The 18003-nt window shown below is 42.4% G+C and overlaps 1 protein-coding gene across 1 annotated transcript in view; it reads right to left on the bottom strand.

The window, feature by feature from the left end:
* RRN3 (RRN3 homolog, RNA polymerase I transcription factor) overlaps positions 1–17501 on the bottom strand; it is a 34408-nt gene extending 16907 nt beyond the window's left edge. Inside the window, exons 1-9 of the mRNA XM_031003122.3 lie at positions 17219–17501; positions 15589–15694; positions 14399–14455; positions 9471–9560; positions 9235–9364; positions 8740–8799; positions 7743–7806; positions 6615–6684; positions 3097–3195 (exon numbers count right to left, since the gene is read on the bottom strand). Of these exons, the coding sequence (XP_030858982.1) occupies positions 3097–3195; positions 6615–6684; positions 7743–7806; positions 8740–8799; positions 9235–9364; positions 9471–9560; positions 14399–14455; positions 15589–15694; positions 17219–17307 (765 nt within the window). The 5' untranslated portion in view covers positions 17308–17501. The remainder of the gene's footprint in view (positions 1–3096; positions 3196–6614; positions 6685–7742; positions 7807–8739; positions 8800–9234; positions 9365–9470; positions 9561–14398; positions 14456–15588; positions 15695–17218) is intronic.
* Positions 17502–18003: the final 502 nt, after the last annotated feature.

Genomic DNA, 18003 nt, shown 5'->3' on the forward strand with positions numbered 1-18003 from the left:
CAACATTTATTCTAGCTCTGATATGGTCTGGCTCTGTGTCCCCACCCAAATCTCATTTTTTTTTTTTTTTTGAGGCAGAGTTTTGCTCTTGTTGCCCAGGCTGGAATACAATGGCAAGATCTCGGCTCACCGCAAACTCCGCCCCCCAGGTTCAAGAGATTCTCCTGCCTCAGCCTCCTGAGTAGCTGGGATTACAGGCATGTGCCACTGTGCCCAGCTAATTTTGTATTTTTAGTAGAGATGGGGTTACTCCATGTTAGTCAGGCTGGTCTCGAACTCCTGACCTCAGGTGATCCACCGGCCTCAGCTTCCCAAAGTGCTGGAATCACAGGCATGAGCCACTGCGCCTGGCCCCAAATCTCATCTTGAATCGTACTCCTGTAAGTCCCACATATTGCTGGGGGGGGACTGGTGGGAGATAATTTGAATCATAGGGTAGGTTTCCCCCATACTGTTCTCGTGATAGTGAATAAGTCTCACGAGATCTGATGGTTTTATCAGGGGTTTCCACTTTTACATCTTCCTCATTTTCTCTTGCCGCCACCATGTAAGAAGTGCCTTTCACCTCCTGCCATGATTCTGAGGCCTCCCCAGCCATGTGGAACTGTAAGTCCAATTAAACCTCTTTTTTGGCCAGGTGCAGTGGCTCACGCCTGTAATCCCAGCACTTTGGGAGGCCGAGGTGGACGGATCATGAGGTCAGGAGATTGAGACCATCCTGGCTAACACGGTGAAACCCCATCTCTACTAAAAATACAAAAAATTAGCCGGGCATGGTGGCATGTGCCTGTAATCCCAGCTAATCAGGAGGCTGAGGCAGGAGAACTGCTTGAACCCCGGAGGTGGAGGTTGCAGTGAGCCGAGATCGCACCACTGCACTCCAGCCTGGGCAAGAGAGCGAGACACCATCTCAAACAAACAAACAAAAACATCTCTTTTTCTTCCCAGGCTCAGCTATGTCTTTATCAGCAGTGTGAAAATGGACTAATACAATCTCTATGCACACGACACTCACAGACACATTGTGTAATAAACATATCGTCAATCAACTGAGCAGAAAAATGATGAACTGCAAGCCAAATGTGCATGATGCAATATTTATTTTGGTATATCACCATTCAAATATCTTAACATACCACTCAAACCATGCCATTTTTTATTATCTATGCTTGACCTTCTTTGTAAACATTCTAAAATGTTCCTTAAGTATATACCAGAGAAAGACTATAAAGAGTACATATACAGTTGGCCAGAGAGGTGCAACTCCAAGTGAGCACTGCACCAGTGAGCCCAAGCTCCAGCTCTTCTGAGACCTTGTTCCATCTTCCTGCTTTCCTATAGCATCAATGTTTTCCTCCACCAAAGCTCCTCTCCCCTCAGTCCACAAACCTGCTCACGTCTCCCCACCCCTAAACCACGCCTCTTAGCCCTGCTCCATCCCCTCCTTCCACCACAACCCTGCACCAAGGTCTCTAACAGCCCCAATTCTGCTTCCTCACCATCCACATCCTCTCCCGAAATGCAGTTTCTGCGTCTTCACTGACATGGTCCTCCAGAAAGCAACAAAGACTACCTTCTAACCACTAAATCCAAGGACTGTTGCTCTTTTCATCTTTCTAAAAAATGACAGCAGTATCTGATGCTGCTGACCAAACTCCTCCTTCCGGCGGATCCTTCCTGAGCATCCAGGCTCTTGGTTTTCCCCATACTTCTGATCACCCTTCTCCTCCCCTGTCCTAAACTGCATCTTTCCAAAGGTTTATGCTCAGGTCCCCATCTGCAGCCACGACTGCCTGTGAGTATTCTCTGGTAGGCTGCCCACCAGCAACTGAACCTGGCCAAGATGGAACTACTCTTCCAACTGCCTCCTCTTCATATTTTTTTTCTTTTTTTTTTTTTTTTTGAGACAGAGTCTTGCTCTGTCACCCAGGCTGGAGCGGAGTGGCGCAATCTCGGCTCACTGCAAGCTCCACCTCCTGGATTCACACCATTCTCCTGCCTCAGCCTCCCGAGTAGCTGGGACTATAGGTGCCCGCCACCATACCCGGCCAATTTTTTGTATTTTTAGTGAGACAGAGTTTCACCATATTAGCCAGGATGGTCTCGATCTCCTGACCTCGTGATCCGCCCGCCTCGGCCTCCCAAAGTGCTGGGATTACATGCGTGAGCCACCACGCCCGGCCTCCTCTTCATATTTCTAACTACCATTAATGGCAACACCAAGATTCGATTCCACAGGGAGCAACCGTTGAAGGATTCCTTTCCCTTACTGTCTGCCTCCCCTCCTCCAAACCAGTCTCAAGGACCAGTTCACCTTTCCTCACAATGTCACTAGAATCTACTACTTCCTTTCATTCCCACTGCACCTTAGTGTGGGCCTCCTTAAACAAAGTTTTAACTGTTTATAATTATAATCTGCCCTTAAGAAAGGCCAAACAGGAAAAATCACTTCCGTAGGAATCCCTTCCTGACCCCACTGTGATTCTATCAGGTTCTCTAACTCATAATGTATGTTTCATTCATAGCATTTTCCACAACCATACTTTTACATTTGGATAACTATGTATTTAACGTCTTGTTCGCCAATCATGAGAAGGAACTGTCTACAACTCCCAGCACATGCACAGATGGAGTTCAAGACACATTCAAAGAAAGGAAGCAAAGAATGGTGCTAGTGGTTTCTTTTCTTTTCATTTTTTTTTTTTTTTTGAGACGGAGTCTCGCTCTGTCGCCCAGGCTGGAGTGCAGTCGCACGATCTCAGCTCGCTGCAAGATCCGCCTCCCGGATTCAAGCAATTCTCCCACCTCAGCCTCCTGAGTAGCTGGGATTACAGGCACCCACCATCATGCCTGGCTAATTTTTTATTTGTATTTTTATAGAGACGGGGTTTCGCCATGTTGGCCAGGCTGGTCTCGAACTCCTGACCTCAGCTGATCTGCCTGCCTCGGCCTCCCAAAGTGCTGGGAATACAGGCGTGAGTCACCACGCCTGGCCAAGTGGATTCTTTTCTATCACTGACTATTGTTTCCACATACTGTGATTATAACAAATTCAAGTCAGTAAATGAAAATAAAAATAGATTACTCAATACTTACATCCAACTTGAGTAGTTTTTCAATAATAAGCTCCAGAATTTCATGCCTCAAGGTTGGAAAATATACACTAATCCTTAGTAAGTTATGAACGTAACATTCCTAAAGGAGAAAATGTAAGATAAAACATTTCAACAGAGAATAAATGTTTCACAGTTATGTAAGCAAAACATCAATTACATGACCTTTAGTTTCAAATATTTAAAAAGAAAAAAACAGACTATCCAGCAATACAAAAACTATACTGTTTCTACATGTATTATGTTCGGTATAATCATTTCAATTATTCCCAGTAAATGAAATTTTTAATTTGCATAACTATAGGTTTTTAAGTAGCTGTATTGATAAAACTCATATATCATACAATCACCAACTTAAAGTATACAATTTAAGTTTTTAATATATTCAGTTATGTGACCATCAACGTAATCAATTTCAGAACATTTATTTTTCTTTTAGAGACAGGGTCTTGCTCTCTCTCTCAGGATGGGGTACAGTGGTGCAATCATAGCTCACTGCAACCCTGAATTCCCGGGATAAGCAATCCTTCCTCCTCAGCCTCCCTAGTAGCTAGAACTACAGGTGCACACCACCACATGAGGTTAATTCTTCCTTTTAGAGAGACATTTTCTCACTATGTTGCCCAGGCTGGTCTTCAACTCCTGGATTTTCCCACTTCAGCCTCCCGAAGTGCTGTGATTATGGGCATAAGCCACTGCGCCCAGCCAGCAATTTTGTAACATTTTAATCACTCTAAAAAGAAATCCTACATCCATTAGTGCACCCCTAAAAAATGAAGACCTTGGCATCCACTAGTCTTTCTATGAATCTGCCTCTTTGAGACATTTCATATAAATGGAGTCATATAATACATGTTTTTAGGGTTCAATCATGTTGTAACATGTAAACCATTCCGCTCATATCAATGGAGCCATACACAGTTTGTGGCATGTTTTTAGGGTTCAATCATGTTGTAACATGTAAACCATTCCTTTCATATCAATGGAGTCATATAATACACAGTCTTTTGGCATGTTTTTAGGGTCCAATCATGTTGTAACATATAAAGCATTCCTTTTCATTGCTGAGTAATATTCCATTGTACCATGTTTTGTCTGTTCATCAGTTGACAGACATTTGAGTTGCTTCTACTTGAGGCTATTATGGATGATGCTGCTATGACCATCCATGTACAAGCTTTTCTGTGGACATATATTTTCATTTATCTTGGGTATAAACCCAGAAATGGAACTGCTGAGTCACGTGTTAATTCTACATTTAACCTTGAAGAAATGCCAGGCTATTTTCCAAAACGGCTGCACCATTTTACATTCTCACAGCAACATATGACAGTTCCAACGTTCCCATTTCTCCATATCCTTGTGAACACTTGTTACTGTCTTCTCGTTCTGATTATAGCCATCCTTGTGGGCATGAAGTGAAATCATTTCCCTGATGGCTAATGATGTTGAGCTTCTTTTCATGTGCTTTTTTTGCAGAAATGCCTATTCGGATCCTTTGCCCACTTCAGTTGGGCTATTTGCCCTTTTATTATTCAATCATAAGAGTTCTTTACATATACAAGTCCATTACCAGACATAAAATTTAGAAATATTTCCTCCCATTATTTGGGGATTCTTTTCATCTTCTTGAAGATGTCCTATGAAGCATAACAACGTTTAATTTTGAAGTACAATTGATGCATTTTTTCTTTGGTTGCTTGTGCTTAGGCATCAAATCTGGAAATTACTGCCTAATCCAACATCATGAAAATGTACTCGTTTTCTTCTCAGAGTTTTACAGTTTTTACTCTTCATGTAGGGCTTTTATTGAGTTCATTTTTGTATATGGATATCCATATGCTTCATTCTTTTGCATGTTCATATACACTTCTGCCAGCAGCATTTGTTGAAATGACTATTCTCCCCTATTCAATTGTCTTGAACAACTGGTTAGTGTATGTTAGTCTTCTGTCCCGTAACCATGCTGAACTCATTTATTATCTCTAAAATTTCTTGTGTGTGTGTAAACTCCTTAGAATGACATATAAAATCACCTTGCAAAAGAGAGTTTACGCCTTCCTTTCCATCTGGATGCTTTTAATTCTTTTTCTTGCCTAACTGCCTTGGCTAGACAAGCAGCAAGAGCGAACATCCTTGTTTTGTTCTTTGTCTTAGGAAAAAACTTCTGGTCTTTCACCAATGAATATGATGTTAGCTGTGGGTTTTTCAGATGCCCTTTATCAGGTTGAGAAAATTTCCTTCTGTTTTTCTCATAAAAGGATATTGGTGTTTGTCACACACTTCTGCATCTACTGAGATGATTATGTGGTTTTTGTCCTTTGTTCTATTGCTACAAAATATTTTATTAATTCATTTTCAGGTACTAACTCAATCTCGGCCGGTCACGGTGGTTCACACCTCTAATCCCAACACTTTGCGAGGTGGAGACGGGTAGATCGCTTGAGGTCAGGAGTTCAAGACCAGTCTGGCCAACATGGCAAAATCCCATCTCTACCAAAAACACAAAAATTAGCGGGGTGTGGTGCCCCATGTCTATAGTCCCACCTACTCGGGAGGCTGAGGTGGGAGAGTCACTTGAACCCTGGAGGCAGAGGCTGCAGCGAGCTGAGATGGTGCCACTGCACTCCAGCCTGGGTGACAGACGGAGACTGTCCCCCCAACCCCGAAAAAAAAAAAAATCAATCTTGCATTCTTAACATCAGTCGCACTTGGTTATGGTACATAATTCTTTTTGTATGCTACTAGATTCAGTTTTCTACTAAGGCAACCACTATTAATTATTAAAAACTGCACAGATGATCTGAACATTGTACAAAAACTTAAGCAGAATTCTTCTATGAAAGGCTTTGTTTTCAGGTTAAAATAAGGCATGTTCACAATTAGTAATACATGAACTATTATCTTCTAGTAATTCTTGTCCATATGAGCATAAAGCCACTACAGATATTCCTGAAATGAACTCAGACCTTGACTTGCACATAGTAATAACAGAAAAAGGCACTGGGAATCCCCAATAGCCGCTTTATAAGAAAGGAATCTGAGTCAAATTCTTAGACATCAGTTTAAAGTCTAGAAGACAAAGTAACCTTTAAGAAAAAGACCTAACATCAGCTGGGCACGGTGGTTCACTAATCCCAGCACTTTGGGAGGCCGAGGCAGGCAGATCACAAGGTCAGGCGTTCGATACCAGTGTGGCCAATATGGTGAAACCTTGTCTCTACTAAAAATACAAAAATTAGCTGGGCATGGTGGTAGGCGCCTGCAGTCCCAGCTAATGGGGAGGCTGAGGCAGGAGAATTGCTTGAACCCGAGAGGCAGAGGTTGCAGTGAGCCAAGATGACGCCATTGCACTCCAGCTTGGGCGACAGAGTGAGACTCGGTCTCAAAAAAGAAAAAGAAAAATAAAGACAGAAAAAGAAAGAAAAAGACCTAATATCATCTAAAATGAAATCATACAAACAACTTTTCCATGATGTTCTCAATGAAAAGATTTCTTACCAGTGTTCTCTCTGATTTTCGAACAAATGGAAATTTTTCCACCAGTATTGGCATGAGAAACCACGGTGTCCTATTTTTAAAAAATTAAATCAATCCATGTTAACTTTACTTTCTAGAAAAGGAATAAAAAGGAAAACTACCATTCTAAAAGCAAATATCGATAGACATAGGAGGCAAACAGGAACCCCTACCTCAAAAAACTGGAACTTTTTTTGTTTTTTGAGACGGAGTTTCGCTCTTGTTGCCCAGGCTGGAGTGCAGTGGCGCAATCTCGGCTCACTGCAACCTCCGCCTCCCAGGTTCAAGCGATTCTCCTGCCTCAACCTCCCAAACAGCTGGGATTACAGGCATGCGCCACCATGCCCAGCTAATTTTGTATTTTTAGTAGAGACGGGGTTTCTCCATGTTGGTCAGGCTGGTCTCGAACTCCCGACCTCAGGTGATCCGCCCGCCTCAGCCTCCCAAAGTGCTGGGATTACAGGCGTGAGCCACTGCGCCCGGCCAGAACTGGAACTTACAATGTATAGCTTCTGAGAAAATCTATAACGACTTAGAGAAAATAAGCTTCTGTTAACTCTGATATCAACAGCAAATCAAAGAGGGAGCTTCTCTCCCACAGAAACATAACAGCACTTTTGCTGACATTTCCCACTACACATGTATATTATTTTTAAAAGAAGAAAAAATCATCAAGTTGGATTTTTTTAAGTTAACAAATAATCAACGGACAGAGGGAACTAGAAGTCCACCCCTCCAAAAGAAACCCACAAACCTGAAAAGCTTTTCTTAGAAGTGCAATTTTTATTCATATGGCATGACACAAACACACCCAGGGGTTTCTCACTGAAAAATTTTGGATAGCATATCTGTTGAAGATAAAAGCAAAATTCCAACCACCATACAAAATTGGGGGAGAATCTGCATACAAACTTTGAAAAACAATTAAAGAGAATAAATAGAAAATGGAAATGCCACTTTTTCTAGAATGTAATGTTTCCTCAAGTGGATACAAAAAAAACATGCAATGTAAGACTCAAGCTTTAATACTATTAACATTTTATAATTTTTACTAATTGATTACAATTTTCTTGAGAATTAAACATTCAAAATAAGGAAAAGTATACTCACGATGGTACATATCTTGCTATTATTTGCAAGGCTCTGTGACATGTGTCAAAATTTGCAGGAAGATCTGAAAGGAGAAAAGTTCAGAGTATGAGCATCAAAACAAAACTGAAGGGCGACACGCTTGAAGCTAAAAATAAATGCTGGTTGGGCACAGTGGCTCACGCCTGTAATCCCAGCACTTTGGGAGGCCGAGGTGGGTGGATCACCTGAGGTCAGGAGTTTGAGACCAGCCTGACCAATATGGTGAAACCCCATCTCTACTAAAAATACAAAAATTAGCCAGGCATGGTGGCAAATGCCTGTAGTCCCATCTACTCAGGAGGCTGAAGCAGGAGAACCACTTGAACCTGGGAGGTGAAGGCTGCAGCGAACCGAGATCACACCACTATACTCCAGCCTGGGCAACAGAGCGAGACTCTGTCTCAAAAAACAAACAAACAAAAAGTGACATACTTGAAGCTAAAAACACATGCTAACCAAAACGGAATAATTTATCAGAGAAATAATAATTTCAAGATTTTTCTCCACCAGCATCAATGAAAATTAAATGGACTAATTATATAAATAATGCATTCAGGACAACTGACTGCATATCAATGGTAAATATAACAAAAAGATTACATCAAAGGTTGTCATTTGTTGCAGTCTACTTATTAGAATAGGTGCCAGGTATTCTGTGCTTTACTTTTTTTTTTAAAGAAGACAGTGTCTTGCCACCAAGCAGGGCTTGAACTCCTGGGCTCAAGCAATCCACCCACTTAAGCCTCCCAGGTAGCTGTGACTAAAGACACACACTACCCTGCCTAGTTCTACTTTAAGCCTTTTTTAAGAAAATATTTGAAAAAAAATGTTTTTTTGCAGAGACAAGGTCTCACTGTGTTGCCCAGGCTGGTCTCAAACTCTTGGCCTCAAGTGATCCTCCCGTCTTGGCCTCCCAAAGTGCTGGGATTATGGGTGTAAGCTACTGTGCCCAGGCTTTAAACCTTTTTATACTTACTATCATCTTCATCATCAGAATCTGAAACATCTACATCGCCTTCCTTAATGATCACTCGGGCTTTTGAGGGAAAAAGAAAATATGTTATTCTGTCATTGATCTAGACAATGAATGGCTATACAAAAAAAGTTACTGACCTAGACAATGAACAGCTATAAAAAAAGTTATTTTTCCATAATCCAAAGTTAGCCCAATGATTAATTAAACGCACAATCTGAAAAAAAGTAAAGCAACTTTAAAGTTTTTAAACGGGTAAAAATTCCTAGATTTCACCAGGAGTTCAATAAAGCAAATAAATTCATAAAACTCACAGCAACAAATGAATCTAGACACCTCCATAGGAGTCATTACGGGGAATATATGTCTACCAGACCTGGTGCCAATATGCATCTGGAATCTTCCATGGTAGCAGTCTCTCATATATAAGGGGAAGGTGGTATTTTAATAAAGAAGTATTAAAAAGAAAAGAAAAGAAAATTCCAAGCAATGACTTACGAGGCACAAAATGGGAAGCAATCATGCTGAGACACGGTCTGAGGAAAACAGTCTGTGCTGATACAAGATTACCAAGAAAAGCCAAATACTCTTCCACTACTGTTTGACTTCTATTCAACCAAGGCAATCTCTAGAGTGGGGGAAGAAAGATAAAAGCAGCATGTTATTAATATAACATATACTATTACCAAAGTTCTGAATTACATACTTTACAGTAAAATAAATGGTGAACTTACCAATATAATACTGATAAGTTGCTCAAAGTCTTTTGTCAAGTACATGATAGAAGAACGGAATTCTAGCAGCCAGTTGATGATCTGGTCATCCTTAAGTTAAACAAAGAGTACTTTCAAAATCACAAATCCTCTAAGATAACAGAAATTTACAGCTATCTTATATCAATCATTTATCAAGAATAGGTTGGGGGGAAAAGGTCACAAACTTGGAAGGAACTCAAAACTGGGTATTAAAACAGAAAAAGATGTCACAATAAATTACTTAACTGTTTTAAGAAAGTAATCTAGTAACTCTAATACACAGGAGAAAGACTTAAATGCAATACTTCAGCCTGATCACTTTTGTTTGCCCTGAAAAAGCGAAATCACCTCAAATGTTGACACCTGGGACTTTTAAAAACTGCAGAATTCTAGCAGACTGAAATATTAGAAGATCACAAAGGAACAATAGCTACCTCTATTTCCTCTATATTCAAGCTGACCAGGAAGCATGCTGATAAAACTCAGTCGAGGCTGATCAATTGGGGTCATGAATAAACATAACTTTTCTAAACCAAATCTGTGGCTGAGTTTAAATATATTATGATGTGTTTGTTCTGTATAAATGATAGCCCCATTCCTCCATGAAATATTTTTCAGGCAATCAAATTACTGTTCATAGTAATTGTTAGTGACATGAGAAGAACTGCTAAATTTGAAACGCAATGTATAAAATACAGTGTCAATTATGTAAAATATTACTATATTAATCATATTCATGCATATATACTGCACAGGAAAAAAACCATTAAGAAAAAGCCCCTAATTTGTGGAAGGCTTAGACATATAAATAAAAGCAACACAAGGTCATACCTACAGGGATATTCATATGGAGTTATCATTTAGTGAGAATACACCATATGCCAGGCATGGTGCCTGACACTCCACATATATATCTTCTTCTAATCCTAAAAACTCTGCAAGATGTTTAGTTATTCCCATTTTGCTGTTCAGGAAGCTGAGGCTAAGAACGATTAATAAGCAATCTGCCCAACCAAGAGGCCAGTAAAGAAGCAGGTCCAAACCCGTCTGTCTCGGTCAAGGCTATCCTCTGTCCACCGTCCCACACGCCTCCCTATATGCGGAGAAGAAGCTGTCCCCTTTTCCCCACCTTAATTCAGCTACTGAGTGCTTACTATGCCATATCCATGTGTCAAACTCCCACAGATCAACCATTTTCTGATGAAATCCCAAGTAGCCTGGCAGTAAAATAAAGTAAAACCACAACTCATTTGTACTATGGTAATTTCATATGTCCACAACTGTTAAGGATAACATTAACGGTAGCTCACTAAGGCCAAAGGCATGTAGAAAACAAGCTAAGTTAGTGTGCAAATAAAATAAACTATCCTATCTCTTTTCCACTAAAAAGACTGCAACAAAACTATAAGGATAACATTTAAACTGTACCATTTTTAAAAGTAAATCAGGCTGGGCGTGGTGGCTCATGTCTGTAATCCCAACACTTTGGGAGGCCAAGGTGGGTGGATCACCTGAGGTTGGGAGTTCGAGATGAGCCTAACCAACATGGAGAAACCCCGTCTCTACTAAAAATACAAAATTAGCTGGGCGTGGTGGTGCATGCCCGTAATCCCAGCTACTCGGGAGGCTGAGGCAGGAGAATTGCTTAAAAAACTCGGAGGCAGAGGTTGCAGTGAGCCAAGATCATGCCACTGCACTCCAGCCTGGGCAACAAGAGCAAAACTCCGTCTCAAAAAGAAAAAAAAAAAGTAAATCAGTTGCAGACTTTGATGCTTTAGTACTGAACTATTATTATTTCTACTAGCAGGCAGGAACAGTGGCTCATGCCTGTAATCCCAGCACTTTTGGGAGGCCAAGGCAGGAGGAGACTGCTTGAGCCCAGGAATTTGAGACCAGCCTGGGCAACATAGGGAGACCTCGTCTCCAGAAAAATTAGCCAGGCATGGTAGCACATGCTTGTGGTCCCAGACGCTCGGGAGCCTGAGGTGGGAAGATTGCTTGAGCCTGGGAGGTTGAGGCTGCAGTGAGCCATGATCGGGCCCATTACACTCCAGCCTGGGTGACACAGCGAGACCCTGTCTCAAGACGGAAAAAAGTTCTACTTGCAACACTGCACACAACTAGTGCAATTCTTGGTATGTCAAAATACCAAGAATGAGAACTGCTGATACAAAATACAGTGGAACACAAAGAAAATGTCCCTTTGTATCTGGGAAAGAAGGCAGGGGTCAGGAAAAGCTTTAAAGAGAAAGTGATGCTTCAGCTGTCTTTAAACAGTAACACAGTTGAGTCTTTTCTGGAAGTTCTGCTTCTTACAGAAGGAAAAGTATGTTTTCAGAAAACTGAAAAACGTTCAGTATGGCACGCATGTATAGTGAGCAAGCCAACAGATAATAAATCTGGGGAACAAAGAAGCACCAAATAGACCATGGAGGGCCTTGTAAACCAGATCTGTAACTAGAGAGATCTGGAAGTGTGGGAAATGGACTCAATGAAGGAACAACCATGTGCTTAGAGAGAACCAGGGAAAGCTCCATGAAAGATGGAGCCCAGCCAAGAGTGGACATGCTAAGTTTGGAGCATCTATGATGATTCTGGGTAAATGCATCTAACAGACAGTTAAGAAAGAAGTCTAGGCCGGGTGGAGTGGCTCGCGTCTATAATCCCAGCACTTTGGGAGGCTGAGGCGGGTGGATCACTTGAGGTCAGGAGTTCGAGACCAGCCTGGCCAGCATGGTGAAACCCCAAATCTACTGAAAATACAAAAAAATTAGCTGGGCATGGTGGCACAGCTACTCGGGAGGCTGAGGTGGGAGGATGGCTTGAACCCAGGAGGCAGAGGTTGCAGTGAGCCAAGATCATCCCACTACACTACAGCCTAGGTGACAGAGCAAGACTCTGTTCTGCCCGTCCCCAAAAACGAAAATGAAATAAGTCTGGAGCCCACAAGAGCAGTCTTGGCTACAGACACAAATATATTAGGACACAGGTAGATTTCAAAGCCATGAAGGGAGATGAGGAGATCACACAGAAGAATCAACAGAGTGAGAAAAGAGTCAAGTTTTGAAGCCCAATCAACACCAAATTTAAGATCAAGAACCTATCGAGAGATACTAGAGATTAAAGGATCACTGGCCGGGCGTGGTGGCTCACGCCTCTAATCCCAGCACTTTGGGAGGCCAAGGTGGGCGGATCACGAGGTCAGAAGATCGAGACCATCCTGGCTAACATGGTGAAACCCCATCTCTACTAAAAATACAAAAAATTAGCCGGGGGTGGTGGCGGGTGCGTGTAGTCTCAGCTACTCGGGAGGCTGAGGCAGGAGAATCGCTTGAACCCGGGAGGCGGAGCTTGCAGTGAGCCAAGATTGCGCCATTGCACTCCAGCCTGGGCGACAGAGCAAAAAAAAAAAAAAACAGATTAAAGGATCAGGAGACAGGAGGATCAGAAACGCTGAAGTTTTAAGAAGTGGGTGGCCAACAGTGTCGGCTGATACAAGGAATACAAGGCTTAAAAAAGTAAGTCCACTGAGGCTGGGCTCAGTGGCTCACACTTGTAATCCCAGCACTTTGGGAGGCCAAGGCGGGCAGGTCACCTGAGGTCAGGAGTTCAAGACCAGCCTGGCCAACATGGTGAAACCCCGTTTCTACTAAAAATAAAAAAATTAACCAGGCATGGTGGCGGGTGCCTGTAATCCCAGCTATCTGGGAGGCTGAGGCAGGAGAATTGCTTGAAGCCAGGAGGCAAAGGTTGCAGTGAGCCCAGATCACACCACTGCACTCCAGCCTTCGTGACAAGGAGACTTTGTCTTAAAAAAAAGTCCACTGAAATCAGCATGTAAAAAAAAAACATGGGTAACCTGTCAGGGTAATTACTACAGTGATAAGAACAGTGGACTTAAATGTGAGTGAGAAATGATACAGCGCAGTCAGCTGGAACAAAAACAACAGATGACAATTATTGTCCTTACTTTGAGTCAGAGACTGTTCTAAGTGCTTCTTGCATATTAGCTCATTGAATCCTTGTTAAGTATTTCCATGTTTAAAGCCAGGCACAGTGGCATGCACCTATAGTCCCAGCTTTTTAGAAGGCTGAAGAGAAAGGATCATTTGAGGCCAGGAGTTCAAGGCTGTAGTGCACTATGATCACACCTGTGAATAGCCAGAGCAACACAGCAAGACCACATCTCTTAAAAACAAAACACTCCATATTTTTAAAATCTCTATTGTTTTCTTGGTTTCACACAGTGGAAAATAGAGGCAGAGAGGTTAAAACAATTTGCTCAAGATCACACACTGGATAATAAAATTGGAATTTCATTCCAGGCAATCTAACTACCACTGCCATGGTAATAAACCATTCTCTTCAAAACTGGGCAGTAAAGGAAGAATGGTGAAACAAAATGTATTAAGGTTTTACCACATGATAGGTGTATCTCGAACCTGGAAATGCTGAATCAGTGGTTTTTTTTTTTTTTTTTTTGGTTTGTTTTAGCTTTAAAGAGACAAGAGAGTTGCATGCAGCATGGAGGAAAGAGGTAGTAATCTAATAGAAAGGAAGCATTAGAGCAGGGTTTCCCAGCCTCAACACTGTTGTCATTTGGGGCTGGATCACTCTTGGTTATAGGAGGCTGCCCTGTGCACTGTGAGATGTTTAGCAGCATCTCTGTCATTCACCCACTAGATGCCAGTAGCACTCTTTCCTCCTAATTGTGACAAAAATATCTGCAGCCATCACCAAATGTCTTCTAGGGGGTAAAACTGTCCCTGGTTGAGAACCACCAGATTAAAATAAGGGAGGACCATGGAGACAGCAAGTTCTGGAGGACAGAATGGGACCCAAAGTGCAAACTATGTCTGTATAAAGTGGCAATAATTTTGCTAATGATCAAACACAAAATTAATTACCTTTATGTCTGGATCTAACAGCTGGTTCTTCAACAACTCAAAGTCATTTGTTTCACCCTTAACAAGAAGGGGAAAGAATTAAGTTATGCTTTTGTTTCCTGTTTAGTATCAACAGCAAGACTTTTAACCGTACTTTAACATCAGATGAAATTATAAAAGGAACACTAACTTTCACATGTCAATTGCGGATTATAAAATCATGACTACAAAAATTTAAACACTCATGTTAGTGCAGCCAGAGGGCTTGGAAAAAGGAAAATGATAAACTACATTTAGCTATACTTCTGTATTGACATTTGAATATAATAGTTGATACTCCTGCGAATTCTCAAAAAGCATGAGGGAAAAAAACAGCCAGCTATAATGATCTAATTCAGGAGGATCTAAAAAAGTATTCACTCAAATATGGATACAAATGGATATTACATATAAACATATGGTTACTTAACATTTTCCCTCTACTGCTGAGATACAGTAGAAATGCTTCTAAACTACCACAAAAACAAAAATCTCTATTCAGAGAACTGGTTTACTGTCCCAAAGTAATGCTTAGGTAAGTTCCTCAAAAAATAAAATGCTGTAGGCCAGGCATGGTGGCTCACGTCTGTAATCCCAGCACTTTGGGAGGCCAAGGCGGGTGGATCACAAGGTCAGGAGTTCGAGACCAGCCTGGCCAACATGGTGAAACCCTGCCTCTACTAAAAAAATAAAAAAATTAGCCAGGTGTGGTGGTGCGTGCCTGTAACCCCAGCTATTCAGAAGACTGAGGCAGGAGAATTGCTTGAACCTGGGAGGTGGAGGATGCAGTGAGCCGAGGTCACGCCATTGCACTCCAGCCTGGGTGACAGAGGAAGACTCTGGCACAAATAAATAAATAAATAAAATGCTGTAATTGTTTTTAATTCTGGCACTTGCTAAAGTTAAAAGATGCTTTGTAAATAAAGCATTTGAAGAGGTGAAACCTCAGTAAAGACATTATTACTCTCTCATTATTACCTGTGAAATGGGCCAAGGTGGGGGGAAAAAAGGACACTATTACTCTAATTTTGCACTGACGGCATCATGCTATTATTAAATATTTGATTTCAACTGGTATCTTAATCTTGCTATTTCTGTTGGTCTTTAGTATAACAGCAACAGTTGTATTCTGACCTGACCAAAAGCAAACCTCACACATTATCTCCTCTTACCTTTTTGTACTTCAGCAAGACTTCTGTCACAGTTCCACCAAACCGAACAGTTTTTCTTGGGGGAGAATTGAAAAAGTCATTCTCTAATGCACGCATATTTGAAATCCTGTGGAACCAAGATTAACAAGCTATTAAGTTCATGAAAATAATAAAAATTATAATAGCCAACATTTATTGAACCAACATAATTCAGTGGGACTATTGTTAAGGCCTCTTTACTGGTCTTCCTGCTTCCACTCTTAACCAACAATCCCTCCTTTGCTCAGCAACCAATAACTGTCTTCCCACTGCACTTACAGTAAAAATCCAAATCTCTCAGCGTGGTCTTTAAGATCCTACATTAATCTGGCCCCTGCCTACCTCTCTCACCTCATCTCCAACAACTTGTTTTACTACAGCCATCATGTCTTTTCTGCTCTTCAAACAAGCCAAGCTGTTTCTCATTTCACTTACTGTTCACTCTATTGGAAATACTCTTTTCCCAAATCTCTACGTGGCTGGATTTTTTTTTTTGAGATGGAGTCTTGCTCTGCTGCCCAGGCTGGAGTGCAGTGGTGTGATCTTGGCTTAACTGCAACCTCCATCTCCCGGGTTCAAGCAATTCTCCTGCCTCAGCCTCCTGAGTAGCTGGGATTACAGGCACCTGCCACCACGCCCGGCTAATTTTTGTATTTTCAGTAGAGACGAGGTTTCGCATGTTGGCCAGGCTGGTCTCGAACTCCTGACTTCAGGTGATCCGCCCACCTCGACCTCCCAAAGTGCTGGGATTACAGGCGTGAGCAACCGCGCCCGGCCTAGATTTTTGTCTTCATTCAAGTAGAAGCTCAAATGACAGATGTCTTCCCAATGAGAAATCTCAAACGCTCCTTCTCTCCCTTCTCCCTCCCCCTTGTTGTATAACTGAAATCATCGTGTTCGTTTATTTATTGGCCTATGTACTGCCTTTCCCCCCTATGCTGTAAGCTCTGTAGAAAGCAGGGACATCAGTGTCTTTGGATAAACCACTGTCCCCAGTGTTTAACACAGTAAGCAGGAGCTCGATAAATATTATGAATCATATTACGCTAATTGTTTTACAAGGTTTGCTTCACTTACACGTAGTAAATTAATGAAAAAACATAGCATCCTAATGACTCTGAAAGTTAAACGCCAAGAGTGCTATGGGGGTTAGGGATTTTAAAAGTGGAGCAAAATAAAGACTGCTAAACAAATACGTGTGTCGAAACAAATTTCAAACAAAAAAGATTTAATATTCAATTTGCCGTGAGTGACAACGTTCGGCTGATAACCCACATAGCCCAGGGAAATCCCTTCCAAATTTGGACGAAGAAGAGGGAAGGAAGAGGGGTCAAGGCGCAGAAGGCAGTACCCAGGCCTGGGAAATCACGAAGAGACACAGTCGGGAAAGGGGGCCTCCAGAACAGAGAACATACTCACTTTTCCAGGCCCCACCCATGTCTATTACCCAGTTAGGAGGAATGAGCTCATTTCTGTGAACGTGAGATGACCCTCGACCCCGTGCTCCTATTACACGCCATTAGCTTTGTCCCACATCCTTTCAATCCGCTCCTCTAAGCGCGGTCCTGAGCTTTGGTCCCAGACGCGCAGAAGGAAAAGGCCTGAATCTTACCCAGTCCTCGACGCGCCCAGCATCTTGACTGCAGAGGACGAAGCGGCCGCATCTCCCGGCAAACGCGTGTGAAGCAGCGGTGCCGCCATTGGGCCGAACTAACGCGACCGCTGCGCCTCAGGCCGGATGCCCAGCTCCTTCCAGCCACAGCCTCCGTCCCGGAAGTTGCGCGTGCCAGCGCAACCTTCAGCCAATCAGGGGCCCCGCGTGGGGAGGGCGTATGCTCTCGGCGGGCTAGAGCGCCGCTAAAACCCGCTCCTCGTTCTACTTGGAGGACTTGTTCCAGCCAGCGCGAGTGCGTGAGTATAAGGAGAGATGGGAAGGACCGGCTCCATCCAGCCCTGAGGATCCCAAAGAAAGGGTGGAAACACCCTGGATGTGCTAAGCTGTGGCCGGGTACACTCAAGTGTTAATTTTTTGGAGTCAAAGACTCCCTCAGTCAAATCGAAGAAACTGAAGCACTTGTGACTGACCCAGATCTTCACAGAGGAAAGGGGATTCGAACCCGGCTGACCCAGGAGCCTGGGCTCTGTACTCAGTGCAGCATTCTCACAGACACCCAAGATAACGTTATCCTCATGGAAACGAACTCGACGAAGTGACCTACCCCAGAGCCTCAAGGCTGTGATGATGCTGGCATGAGAAACAACAGGAGAGCTACCAAGAGGTGTTACCCCCTTGACTTTATTTATTTATTTATTTATTTATTTATTTATTTATTTTCTTTTGAGGCCGAGTCTTGCCCTGTTGCCCAGGTGGAGTGCAGTGGCGTGATCTCAGCTCAC

Source organism: Gorilla gorilla, chromosome 18 (assembly GCF_029281585.2).
Source record: "Gorilla gorilla gorilla isolate KB3781 chromosome 18, NHGRI_mGorGor1-v2.1_pri, whole genome shotgun sequence".
NCBI lineage: Eukaryota > Metazoa > Chordata > Mammalia > Primates > Hominidae > Gorilla > Gorilla gorilla.